At 35.0% G+C, this 13,220-nt stretch overlaps 2 protein-coding genes across 3 annotated transcripts in view; one reads left to right on the top strand and one right to left on the bottom strand.

Moving 5' to 3' along the window:
• The window catches only part of LOC129265573 (F-box/WD repeat-containing protein 7-like), a 12,116-nt gene extending 2,270 nt beyond the window's left edge, over positions 1 to 9,846 (bottom strand). The window contains exons 1-11 of one of the 2 annotated variants that reach the window (XM_064101763.1): positions 9,298 to 9,846; positions 6,100 to 6,278; positions 5,640 to 5,797; positions 4,824 to 4,985; positions 4,351 to 4,469; positions 3,755 to 3,906; positions 2,815 to 2,887; positions 2,103 to 2,214; positions 1,799 to 1,923; positions 1,364 to 1,439; positions 676 to 791 (exon numbers count right to left, since the gene is read on the bottom strand). In XM_064101763.1, coding sequence (XP_063957833.1) covers positions 676 to 791; positions 1,364 to 1,439; positions 1,799 to 1,923; positions 2,103 to 2,214; positions 2,815 to 2,887; positions 3,755 to 3,906; positions 4,351 to 4,469; positions 4,824 to 4,985; positions 5,640 to 5,797; positions 6,100 to 6,278; positions 9,298 to 9,402 — 1,377 coding nt within the window. In that variant the 5' untranslated portion in view covers positions 9,403 to 9,846. The remainder of the gene's footprint in view (positions 1 to 675; positions 792 to 1,363; positions 1,440 to 1,798; positions 1,924 to 2,102; positions 2,215 to 2,814; positions 2,888 to 3,754; positions 3,907 to 4,350; positions 4,470 to 4,823; positions 4,986 to 5,639; positions 5,798 to 6,099; positions 6,279 to 9,297) is intronic. The other variant, XM_064101765.1, reaches the window with a different exon arrangement.
• Positions 9,467 to 13,220, top strand: part of LOC129265085 (UDP-GalNAc:beta-1,3-N-acetylgalactosaminyltransferase 2-like) — a 26,691-nt gene continuing 22,937 nt past the window's right edge. The window contains exon 1 of the mRNA XM_054903071.2: positions 9,467 to 9,775. Within this exon, the coding sequence (XP_054759046.2) occupies positions 9,667 to 9,775 (109 nt within the window). The 5' untranslated portion in view covers positions 9,467 to 9,666. The remainder of the gene's footprint in view (positions 9,776 to 13,220) is intronic.

Genomic DNA, 13,220 nt, shown 5'->3' with positions numbered 1-13,220 from the left:
ATTTCTTCATGACTGAACAAAACAACCACAAAGATACTACAGATAACTGTTAGAAAATATGAACATAATCATGAAAATCATCATTTCTCTTTCCCTAGACAGGGGAATTCCCATTCAATATGAGCAGCTGGCACTTATGTCACTACTTTAGCAAATAGCAGGTGACCAAATATGAGTTATCCTTATTTTTGAATATTACTTAGTGTGCTCTAAAATATAATTTTTGTTACTTCCTTCCTTCCTTCCAAATAACAAAATGGATCAGTGAGATTCATAGTCTCTTACAAAAAAATGTCACAATTCATGAAAATCACATCTTAATTTAAGGCCAACAGTGCAACCCCCATGAATTAGCTCAATGACATTTTGTCCAGACAACAACAGAATAAACAAGCTGCACACAGCAACTATGCTCGATGGCCAGCAACTCTCCCAACTCAAATAAAAGTGCATTTCTACAAACTTATGCATGTTAACAGATAAGTTTGCATATTAAAGCAAATGCGATACAGATGCTGTAAATCAGAGTTATTGTCCTGACAAAATATCACAGAAACTGTATGAACATGCAAAGCTACAGGCCAAAAGATATTGAGATAATGAATTGTGATGTTCTTATTTCGTAAAACCCTCTTATCTTATTTTGAAAAACCCTCTTATCTTGGCCAATCTTACCTGGGCGTCCCATACAACGATCTTCTTTCTATCTCCTCCTGTTACCAATCTATTTTCAGACAATCTCAAGCAACGAACAACACCTATGTGTTCCTTCATTACACTCAAACAAATACCTGAACAGGCAAAAGAGAAAGGAATGACATCAATGACTTTGAATGGAAATGGTCCACAACCATTCAAATTCAACTTAGGCTTGTTTTAAATATTCAGAGAATGAATGGAAATGGTTTGACCCAGGCATTGTTTCAAAATCTCCCATTCATTATATCTATATAATTTCCCTTACAAAACATGCAATCTAATATGAAGCTACAACATTTTTAGAAGATACTTTGTATGCTGGATTAATCACACAATGATGTCATCACTCGACTTGGTCTAGATTCTGAAAAGTAGGTTGAGGTGATTAATCCCTGTTGTAGCTTCGATTGACAGGTTGTAGATATTGTAGATTACACACAGGATATACTTTCATGAAATATACAAGGAAAATATGTATAGCATTGACATGAACAAGTGTTGAATGAAGATACATGTATGAGCATGAAATCAACAAGCAAGTAATTTCTTGATCAAATTTCTAAACAGGGAGGAATGTGTAATGTACATTGACTCTAATGAGCTAGTACAAATGATGCCTAACCTTTACTATAACTAACATTATATATCTTATATATCAACTCACCTTCATAATTCCATAACCTGACTGTACTATCTGCAGAACCTGATGCTATCACATTGCTGTTATAGTCAAGGCAATACTAACAAAAATGCAATAAAATAAGTATTAATCACCAATATCAATATGTGCTGAAGCATTGAGCTGTTATCTTTAACACTGTAATAGTCATAATATTCATCTCTTCAAAATGCACAAAACTATACAAGGAGTCTCTATGAAAAGGTGAATTTTCAATAAATAGCTAATAAGTATTCACTAATAACAATTACGGAGCAATTTTGAAAGGGGAAAGATCTGTTATGAAGAAATATCAAATGATAGAATTCTTCAAAACATTACTGCTTTTTGCTCCTATTTTAGAATCATTTAGATGTACCTCAACAGCTTTTTTTTCAAAGGTATATATGTTAATGAATTAAAAAAAAGATTTTTACTCACCACCTCATCTGAATGACCTTCAAGTGTCTTTGTGCAGACTCCTACGTGCGTGTCCCATATCTTAATATGACCTTCTCCTCCGCCACTTACAATGATCTTATCATCAAACTTACAACACATCACACCTGGAGAGAGAGAAAGAAAACAATACATGCATATTTGAAAAAAGGTTCTCATTCCTACAAATCACAAAACAAAGATTGTATTATTTTTCATTTCAAATTCAATTCATAATTTTACTACCAATCACATTTAGACCGATTTGCAATCTTGCAGTGAGTACACTGAACATGTATAGACTAACCTTCTGTGTGACCATGAAGAACATGTAGACATATTCCACTATGTATGTCCCATACTCTTACTGTTGTGTCCCAAGATGTAGTTACAGCTTTCTCTCTGTTCACATCTAAATGCTATATGGAAGACATATATTTAAAATATCTGAATTTTGTGAGTACTTTCATCAAACATTGGTTTCACACAAGATCATAGGAAGACCGCTGCATGTAAAGAACACTTGAATCTTGAGCAGGCTGCATGGTTTTCACTTTTATTGGGTATCAAAAGACAGACATAATATAGAATATTCTATCCAATTTTTTTTTGTCTCTGAAATATATCCTTCTTTCTAAGGCTACACATAATAAAAATAACTAGAAGGCAATCTTGTCAATAAGTTTTTAGGGAAAAACACTAAAGAGGCAAAAAGACAACGTCAATTCACAAAGTCTGTGACTTTATTTTCTTGCTTATACCTGAAGTCTGACTATCATCACAATCAAGAAAGGTTTAGACATAATGACTACACACAGGTCTGATTGAGCAATCTTTAGCCATTATAGTCTTTCCCTTCTAATCCTCCAATTTCTCAATACAAAAAATAGGGGATTGGAAAATCTGTGGTAAAATCTGGTTATGTGAGTACGCCACGTTTAGGGATTCATGTACCAAACTATCTGGAAATACAGTTGATGTTACAATAAGAACTGTGTAGAGACTGAAAGATTTCTAACCTGTATATCATCACTGTGTCCTCTGAGTACATGTCTACAGCAACCGTCAGGCCAGGACCATACTCTCACTGATCTACAATCAAATATTATATACCAAAAATATGGTAATGCTAAGGTGAAATATCCTTTTGGAAAGTTTAAAAAGAAAATATTTTCAATCACATAATTTTCCAATATATTTAAAGTTTAAGTCTCTGAAATGATATTTGACATTGTATATCTCCTAAACTTGATAACATGTTTACATTTTTGTGTTAATTCAACCAGATGATTTTTTAAAACTTTTTTTTCAAATTTGTCTTGTAATTCATACAAATACGCAAATGCATAACAGGGTTTTTACCCACTATGATACTATAGGACAAATATTACATTAGCTTTTGTCCATATAAATTGATCTTGAAAACCATGCATGACATTATTGTGAAATCAGTTTAATAGGCAACAAGATAATTCTGCATAAAATCAGTATTTGGAGCTGGTATAACCAATGTTTAAGATATAGAATACTGTACCGGTAATTGTGTTTTTGTTCATTTGTTTTGTTATATTATACTTAATGAATATTTGTAATTGACTCTTTCAGCATATGCTGCTGGTCAATGTTTATGTGAATATATAGCAATGATGCATAGATAAATGATATCAGAGTATAATACCATATCCCATTAAAACATGCCAACTATATAAACACTTTGAATTTTACTGAATTACATGAGCACAATTTAAAGAGATTTTGATTTCATTTTTATTTCATAAATAATATCAATAATAATAACAACAACAGCAATGATGATGATGATTATGTATATTATTAACATCATTATTAATACTATTTCTTTATTTATTTTTATCTTTTTATTTATTTATTATTTATTTATTTATTTATTTACTTACTTTTTGTCTATTTGTTTTGGGGGGTGTACTAAGAGATACTTACCTATCACTTGATGCACTGATGATGAAGTCATGTTGGAAGCATACATGATCTACTGACCCTGTATGACCTTCAAGTGACTTCAAACACTTCCCTGATCCTATCTCAAACACTCGAAGCAATCTATCAGAACAGCCTGTCACAATCAAACCATTCTGGTAGGGGAGGGGGGGGGGGGGGGGGGTTAGTGGGATAAACGAAAATGATTGATGCAAGTTGTGGAACATATATATATATTTATCAAGTGATTAACCTTTAGTTTTTGACAATCTGGCACACGTTTTTCATGACAATATTTTTTCTCCAATCTATAAGGTTATCAATAGAACCTCCTAAGCATCATTGCATCATCTCTCATACATTGCTTCAAGATCCAAAGAGGCCCTGCATTATATAATTCTAGATCCAGATCCAATGAGAATCAATCAAATGTGTTTCACCTTGTGATAAGTATTACTTACAAACATGAAAAAAAAATGAAAATACACAAAGTGAACTCAGTCCCGCAAGTAATGGATATAAACCATTCACATCTTTTATTCATTTTAAAGTATAAAAGAGAAACTTGAATTGAAGTAAACTGAATGTTGGTTATTTACCTTCATTTTGAGGCAAGTAACGGCACCAGTGTGAGCATCTATGACATTGATGCATTCTGATGTAAATATATTCCATACTCTTACAGTCCTATCTCTACTACCGCTTACTAGCAAGATACCTGGACAAAAGTGGTAAGAAAGAGAGAGGACCAAACATATTTTTATAATATATGAATACAAATAATCATTAGAACAGATAATCCACGTGTAGAGCTCTAGCTAATTACTATCATGAAAGTACTTGCTGCATAACAGCATGTTAAGATCTTATGTTCAATAATTTGTTTGCACGTCCAAAGTTCATTAATTGAATGAGTGAAAGGTCATTAACATGGTTTTGATTCACCCATCTTGAAATGAATAATATAAACACAAATTGCTACTATAAACTACTCCATCAAGTCTTCATAGCCATGTAAATGAATGTGGTATCCATCCAAACATGACCCAATTCACATATCATAACTAATTACCTTCTGCATCCATACAAGTCACTGTCTCTCTATGTCTTCTCAAGGCTGGTAATACCTTGTATCTCCCTAAGGCCCAGTTCAGACTTAAATGATAAGCCCTCATATAGATCTCCTTCCATCTACATGTTGACTGAAGGCTACTCTTTTTATCTGAACCACTACCTGTTATTTAAAAAAAAAGTGGTAAATTTGCATACAGACATCACATACATAAATCATAGAATATGGAATCCAAACTAATATTATGCATGTTCCCAATTCTTTACCATTTATTGTTAGAAATATAGAGTTAGAAAATGCTGACAGCTTAAGCTGGTAACATTGCTAGAATGTACAGATAGAATATTCAGAGGCACTGAAAGAAGGAATAAGTATAGAGCTCAAATAATCAAAGAAATTGAAAAAAGTGCCATCACAATATGCATTAAATGAATGCAATTTTTAAAACAATGAATTAAAATTAAAAGAAAAACAAAATAATCTTTAAAAAAAAATCAATAAAATTTTGAAAAAGTGAACATGTACATAACCATCACCACCACCGCCACCACCACCATCATCTGATCATGGCATCATCACCACCATCATCACCATCATCATCATCATCATCACCATCATCACCACCATTATCATCATCATCACTATCACCATCACCACCACAATGATCATCGCCATCATCATCATCATAACAATCATTGTCATCTCACCATCATCATCATCATCATCGTCATTGTCATTGTCATCATCATCACATTCCAACCATCACAACTAACATCACTAAATTTAGACAAACTTTCTGTGAGTTAAGCATTTTACCTCCACCTGTGATGCCAGCTCCGTTGATAATTGAATCAAATGTGAATGTTGGGGAAGTGTTGGCAATACTCTTCTGGTTAGGGCTAAAAGGACGTTCTTGACACAAATCATGGATGGTACCATAATGAAGCCATCCTCTTCTCTGACAGTGATAGAACCTGAATGAAAGATACACAAAGAGAAAAAGAAGAGATTTGTGCACTTAACTGTCATATTGAAACCATGTATAAACATATCACCATTACAAACAAAACATATTTGGGATCACTTACACAAAGACAGTTTGCATTATAGTACCCCAAAACAAAGATAAGGGCATTCTAAATTCAGTACAACCTAGAATGCTCACATTTATGAGATTTCAAAGGAAAAATAAAATATCAATTGATAAAAAACAAATAAAGATATAGGGAAGGAAATGGCTGCTTTCAAAGATATTCACTAGCTCAATGTTTCTTACCAGAGTACATCACTGTTTGCACATTCTCTCCATCTAGCATTGCACTTGGCAACCTCACAGAGGTCCGTGACTGAGAGGTAGCTGAATATACGATCAATTAATTCTGGTGGAAGACAAGCAGTGACGTCAACAGCAAGCAGTGTTTCTAGGTCAGCACACACCTTACGAATCTGTAAAGGCTGATAACATAGTAATATCAATCAAAAGATAATAGTACTTTAATACAAACTGTATGAAACTATCATATAATATCTTAGATACACACCTTACCAGATTGTTATCTTATCATCATCATCTTTTTTCATCATTATCATCAATCATCATATATTATCATCATTTTTCACTATCAATATCATGTTATGAACTCCTATCCCCCAAAATAGAAATAAAAGAATGTCTATCCCGGGGATCTCCAAACCCCTATTGAAAACTGTCCATTGCAGTATGCCTGTAAAGTGTGAGTTACATGGGGAGGTTAAGAACTGATCCCGAGGTCTGTGGCTTGAATACCAAGAGACTGAAACAATCAACTTATTATAAAGCTTATCAACTTACACTACATAAAAAAATTGTATTGGTAAATAGTCTAGTCAAGTTTTGACTGATCAGATATAATCACAAAACCAAAAAAAATAGCAAATTCTAGTTCATCAAGGCCCGGTCCTGAGTAAAGACTTTTGATTAGTTATTTTTTAAAAAATCATGTAATTTCCAGTATTCCACAAATCCAAAACAAATTTCCCATACCTGAATCTCAAATTTCCTGAAATTCATAGACATTCCTTGGAATTATCCAATTCAAAATCAAGGAATTAGATCAAAATCTTTTCTGTTGAATGCACTTTTTAAAAATAGCAACAAAATGCGGGAGCCTGGAGCACGAGCAGAAAACTTTGAGCTTCATGTACGTATGACTATGAGGCAATATGAATATTGAAAGTTGCTATAGTTGCACTGATAATGTCATAAGAAATGTTCACCATGCAGTCGTTCTTAAAATCACTCTTAATTTACAACAGTGCTTAATAATCACCAATGAACATTAAATGGTGAATATCATTTACCACAAAACTAGGTCATTCTTAACTTACGAACAGCCTGACCAGCTTTACGAAATGGCCCCCTGGTTATTTTTATCATTTGACTTTTCATGAATTACTCATCTGGACTAGGCCTTGTTGTTATTGTTCGTTTGCCCTAGTAGTCTCCTTGGTAGACACTTGGTGTTGAGAACTCAAAGGTAGAAAAACTGCTAGGTAATTGTTTTGTTTTGACTAGGCCTATTCTGAGTCTGGGGCCCGTTTCTCAACACCGTCATAAGTCTAACTTCTTGACTAAATCGGAGATAGTGAGCTACTTGTCTGCTAACGGTTTCACAAAGCCCTCTTTGCCAAGTTTGGGAACAACAACCTCACTAAATATTTATGACAACTCCGAACCTGTCATAACTTCTTTCTTAGTGACATCACGTGGGTAGACTATGACATGCAAAAGTGCCTAGAAATATGAAAATTATAATCTTACATAATCAATCATAGAGGTAAAAAATTACATCACAAAACAAGTGGGATAATGCATTCAATGATAATTGTAATACAAAGAAACTATAAAACTATTGGTAAAACACCACAAAACCATTCATTTTGAAATAGCAGAATAATTTAACCGATAAAGATTCTACCACGTCAGGCCATCCATAACTGAACTCGTATTCGTCGTTTTCAGACCCCTATTAACATTTTGATAAATTCTATCTAATTTAGGCATAGAATTCGTAAAATCATATGTTTTGGTATCAAAGATTTAAGCAGTTTATATTAAACTATATTTTGATGTTTGCAATCATAAAATACCGTATAATTATCATCATTTTACAAAGAAAACCGTATTATGGTTTACTTTCGTAAACTATTATTAAAATTGAATATTCCGGGGGTTCCCATCTCAACGTCCATGTGTGATTTTTTAGTCATGAAATGAATTATTGATAATTTAATTTTCTCAGCAATTGATTTCTCCAGTCTTCATGGTCTAAATTAAATATGTATGATACTAATTTACCTGTGCTATTATTTTGAAAAGATGTATTTCCCAATTCATCACAATATTTGCAATTTTGTCATAATTTTTCTTTTTGAAAATTATGCTATTTTGTGACTAAGCCTAAGGCTACATCTCGTCTGCTCTTTTTACCGATAGTATCGATATCAAGGTATTCTAGTTAGGAAGCCTTTCGTGAAACAGGTTTAGTAAGATTGGAACTAACTCCGTGGTTGGTGGATAAAGATACCATAGTATACTATATATGGTAATACCATAGTATACCATGGTACTGTATGGTACTTTTTTCCCGGGGGGGCCACTTCCATTGACGAGTGGATACCATGCGCGACCATGGGGTCTTGAAAAGCACCCCAAACACGTATTTTCCTTATTCTGAAAATGCACCCCTTAACAAGTATTGGCGTCTGAAACCCTACCCTTAACGAGTATTGGAAACGAAACGATACTCTTGGTAAGTATTCCCTGAAATGAACCCCTAGGCCCTACACAAGTACAGCGATATTTTATTGTTGTGTCACGGGTCCGTCGATCGGTCCTCGGTTTTGCCTTTTATACACCCCATTTGGGTCCATTTGGTTTAGTACGGCCCCACCTTCCTCACCTCGCGCAAATCGGACTCTAAACACGTAATTTTGGGGCAAAAGGGACATCCTTCATACAACATTTTAATTTTGTTTTATCATCTCCACAAATTTAACCCTAAACACGTATTTTTCCTCGCGAAATAGATACCCTTTTTTCCTTATTTTTGTTTTTGACACCCTTATCATCTTCAAAAAGATATCCTTTTTACGTGTTTTTTTGGTCCCGCATGGTATCCACTCGTCAATGTAAGTGGCCCCCCCTGGACTTTTTTAGGGATAGATAACTTGTCCGGGTGGGTGTTTCATAAAGCTGTTCGTAAGTTAAGACTCAAATAAGAGCGACTTTAAGAACGACTGGTGAACCTTTCTTACGCACGTAACCATCGCCAATTCAATACCATTTACCACAATAAAGGATCACCAGTCGTTCTTAAAGTCGCTCTTAACTTACGAACAGCTTTATGAAACGGCCCCCTGGCCCAGGGCCAGGTGTTGATAAACGGGCCCCTGCCATGCCTGCCGGCCGGTGGAGAACCACTTTTTAGTTTACCTTGCACTTTGAAAATAACAGCTTCAGAATTTGATTCTGTTGTTTTTGTGAGCATTCATCAAACCAGGAAGCGAGCTTTAGTAGTTGATCTTCAAAACTCACCATGTTGATCCATCAACATCTAAGTTCTAACAATGTTATGCTAGTATTGCTAGCTAGCTGTGCATGTGTGTCGATCGAGGGATTGTTAATTTTGAGTGTTGCGCAACAGCGCAACATGCAGCTTGTCAAATGTCAGGTGACCTCAGCGAGCGCGCCCCTCGAAATTATGCCTTGTCAGCTAGCTATGAAGCTCCGGGAAAATGTCTGCGCCCATCCCACTCCATGTCAGATTTATTTATCGCGACTACCAGATGAAAAACATTTAAAATGGCGGGTTGGCCATCTGTTCTCGTAGCAATCGGCGTTGCTTTGGCAGTTATAGTTGTTAACGAAGAGAGCATGTACAACCGACGTAGAAATCGCAGTGGAAATTCAGGTATTTATCCTTTTGTAGAATCCAAGCCTACCGTACCAGCCAGCTCAGCACACGCATGGATCCACGTCAGCACATGATTCGGTCCCACATATGCGTGTTTGTGTTGTTGGGCTGTTGTTATTGTTGACAGCTTACTCAGGAATACATAATCATAACTTGATAAGTGAAGGATAACAATTTCGCTATTTCGAGCACATTTGAAAAATAATTATGAAAGCGGTATTCAAAGAAAATTTGGGAATTTGAATTGTATTATTTGTCGGGTCACCTACTCGCCTCTTTTTTTGGGGGGCTCCTAAAAAAAGTTTAAGACAAAAAGTTTTAACAAAATATATTGCATCTCTGACAGACAGACATACAGATAGATAGAAAGAAAGAAAGAAAGATAGATAGATATATCATGTAGGTAGATAGATAGATAGACAGGAATAACCGTCGTTTCTGGGGATTTATTCAACAATTTCTGACATTTTACTATAATCCCCATTGAGTGAGCCAACGCAGTTCAGCGGAACAACCAAAATACAGAGACTGAAGCTTTTGGTCTAATAGATAGACAGATAGATAGATAGATAAACAGACAGACATATATTATAGATATAGAACAGTAGAGGCGCACGGCCAATATTGGAGACTGTCTCCAATGTGGGAGATTATCTCCAATATCAGAGACTTTTGTAAAGAATTTGGGTATCCAATTTCAGAGACAGTCTCCAGTTTTGGAGTCTAATTTCCTTTGTTTACATTTGCTGCAAAAGGATTACCTTGGCGGCAAATAAAAATGTGATAAGCAGATTCCTCATGTAAAATTACCCCTTTTCACCGTCTACTTTAAATATTCACCATCTACTTTTGTTTTGATAAGGATTTTTGTTGTCAATCACACACAAAACAAATGGGCTTCTGACCTCAGTGAGACAAAATTTTGGGTGGAAAAAATCATGCTTTTGTTGGTGTTGTTTCTTTTGTCCTTTTGCAAAGCAAGTCTCCAATGTGGGAGATTGTCTCCCCTATTGGAGAGAGTCTCCCATAATTGGCCGTGCGCCTCTACTGTAGAAAGATAGACATATTCAAACAGATAGATATATATTTTATTAGACAGAGAGATAGGTAGACAGACAGATAGATAGAAAGATAGATAGATTTATAACATAGATAGCGGATAGATAGACGGATATGATTAGATAGATATAATATGAAAAAAAGTAATTATAATCTGTTTGATTTTGCAATATTTTAACTATTATTAATTGGAATTCTTATAAATGATCGTGCGCAAGATAGTAAAAAAAACGAAAACATGTTCACCCTCGGACTCGAACCCCTGCCCGCATGACTGAATGAGATGCAAGTCTGACACCTTACCAATTGAGCTACAATATTTCCAATAGACTTTACACGTATGCAAAATACGAGAATCTCAAATCCACTTTTGCAAGTGATCGAAATACGGGCATGATCCCGGCATCTGATCGGAAAATGAAGGCAACACTCACGAAAGCTTAGAATGTCAGCTAAGACATACTAAAAGCTCAGGGATAACTGACAAGAAAAAATTGAGATATGGCTCGCGAAATAGAGGAATGTAGAATCTAGATTTGAGAAAGAGTCATGTCCCATAGATATTACACACAAAATGAGTAAAAATGACATGCCTTTATTATTTGCAATTTTTCAGGATGATCCGTTTATTAAAATGAAAAATAAAGGCGATAACTTAGAAAGAATAAGACCTAAGCTACAACATATTCAAAATTAGGCGAAAATTGATCAATATTCACGGAGTTAGAGCCAAATTTGCATAATTATTATGATGTCATAACACGCAAAATGGATATTTTGACTTCCGACGCAATTTTGATGACGTCATAATATATGTTAGGGTCCAATGAGACATGAAATCATATGTATGATTCATACTCTATCGAAATATGAAAAAAAATTGGGGGTCCCCATTCGTTCTGAAGAGCTACAGTGAATTTTTAATAGGCATGTTTTTGCTCATATAGAGCCTATGGAAAGAGCTCGCGTGCACACGTGCTGCAAACTTTAATGGGTGCTCATTCCCTCATTAATGATCGTAGAGAGCTGATTGAGATATCAATTTGATCAGAATTATATCAATAATAGATACGCATAGAAAAAACAGTGAATTTATGCTGTGTAACGCCATTACGCACTAAAACACGCGCACGTTTTCTTGCGTTGAAATGCTTAAAATGACCTGAAACGTACCCAAAATTAATTATAGGCAATTTCGAGCATTTTTTAATTTTGACGCGTCATGACACTTACATGACCTTTAATGACATTGACAGACGACCCTTGACCTAAAGTTTATTTGATGTAAATATGATTGACTATTGATTATTCGTTATGTAGATATGATCAAATTAAGAATTTTACAAAGATGACGTAATCATGACCAGATGACCTTGAAAAGCTACGTAGGGCGTCTCTATGATAGACTCTATATATGACGAAAAATTCAGCGAAATTAATACAGCCGATTTGGAGAAAAGTTGGCGACAAGCATAGGTGCGAAAAAAAATAAAGAAAATTCTGATGAAATTAAGAGGTGATCTGTCATAGACAGACCACCTAATAAGAATGATTATTATAGAAAATGATTCGCAAATAGAACAGAGTACCAGAATGCGTCGCCACAACAGTAACATTACCCATCATGATTATCATACACAGAGCTGGATACATGTATAAAGAAAGGTAAAAGACTAGAGTTTGATTGCGATGATTGGCGGGCACGTCGTAAGTACTTTCCTTCAAACCAAAACACTGACGACATGCCAGCCTGTCCAACAATACCCATCTTGTGAAAACTGGCCCAGTGGTTTTTGAGATACAAGGGTTTAAAGGTATGCAGGCACGTCCATTTTTACCGAAATCTTGATATTCAACGGGCTGTATCTCGTGAACCCCTGACCAAATTGAACGAAAATTTTAAATTTAGTACTGTGGGATCACATTAAACAACTATACCAATTTTTGTCAAAATAAAAAATGGTTGGTTTAAAATTTTCAATTTATTTGGGTGATTTGACATGGAATGACCCCTAGTTCTCTTTACCTCAGATCAGGCTCAGCCTCAGTGTCTCGATGTGTGTGTGTGTGTGTATTTGTGCATGCACACAATGCAAATTTTTTACAAGGACCAAGGCTTACTGTTACAAATACAACACAAACTGTGAATTATAATGGTATAGACAGAGCTGCCAACCATTACGTTTTCGCCGTAATCATTACATTTTTTCATTCAAATTACTGCATTATGGTTTTTCTTTTCAAATTACGTTTTTTGACAATTTTGATAATGTGTGTACATAATTGTATGTATGTGTAGTGCATGTTGAGCCCGAGATGAGCCTGGTACTTGCGCGTGCGTAGTCGCCCGCCGGCCGGTTTTCCAACGCACTTTAATAATTTG

This window comes from Lytechinus pictus, chromosome 7 (assembly GCF_037042905.1).
Source record: "Lytechinus pictus isolate F3 Inbred chromosome 7, Lp3.0, whole genome shotgun sequence".
NCBI classification, from domain to species: Eukaryota; Metazoa; Echinodermata; class Echinoidea; order Temnopleuroida; family Toxopneustidae; genus Lytechinus; species Lytechinus pictus.
Note: the sequence above shows the minus strand (reverse complement) of the source record. Positions and strands in the feature narration are given on the sequence as shown.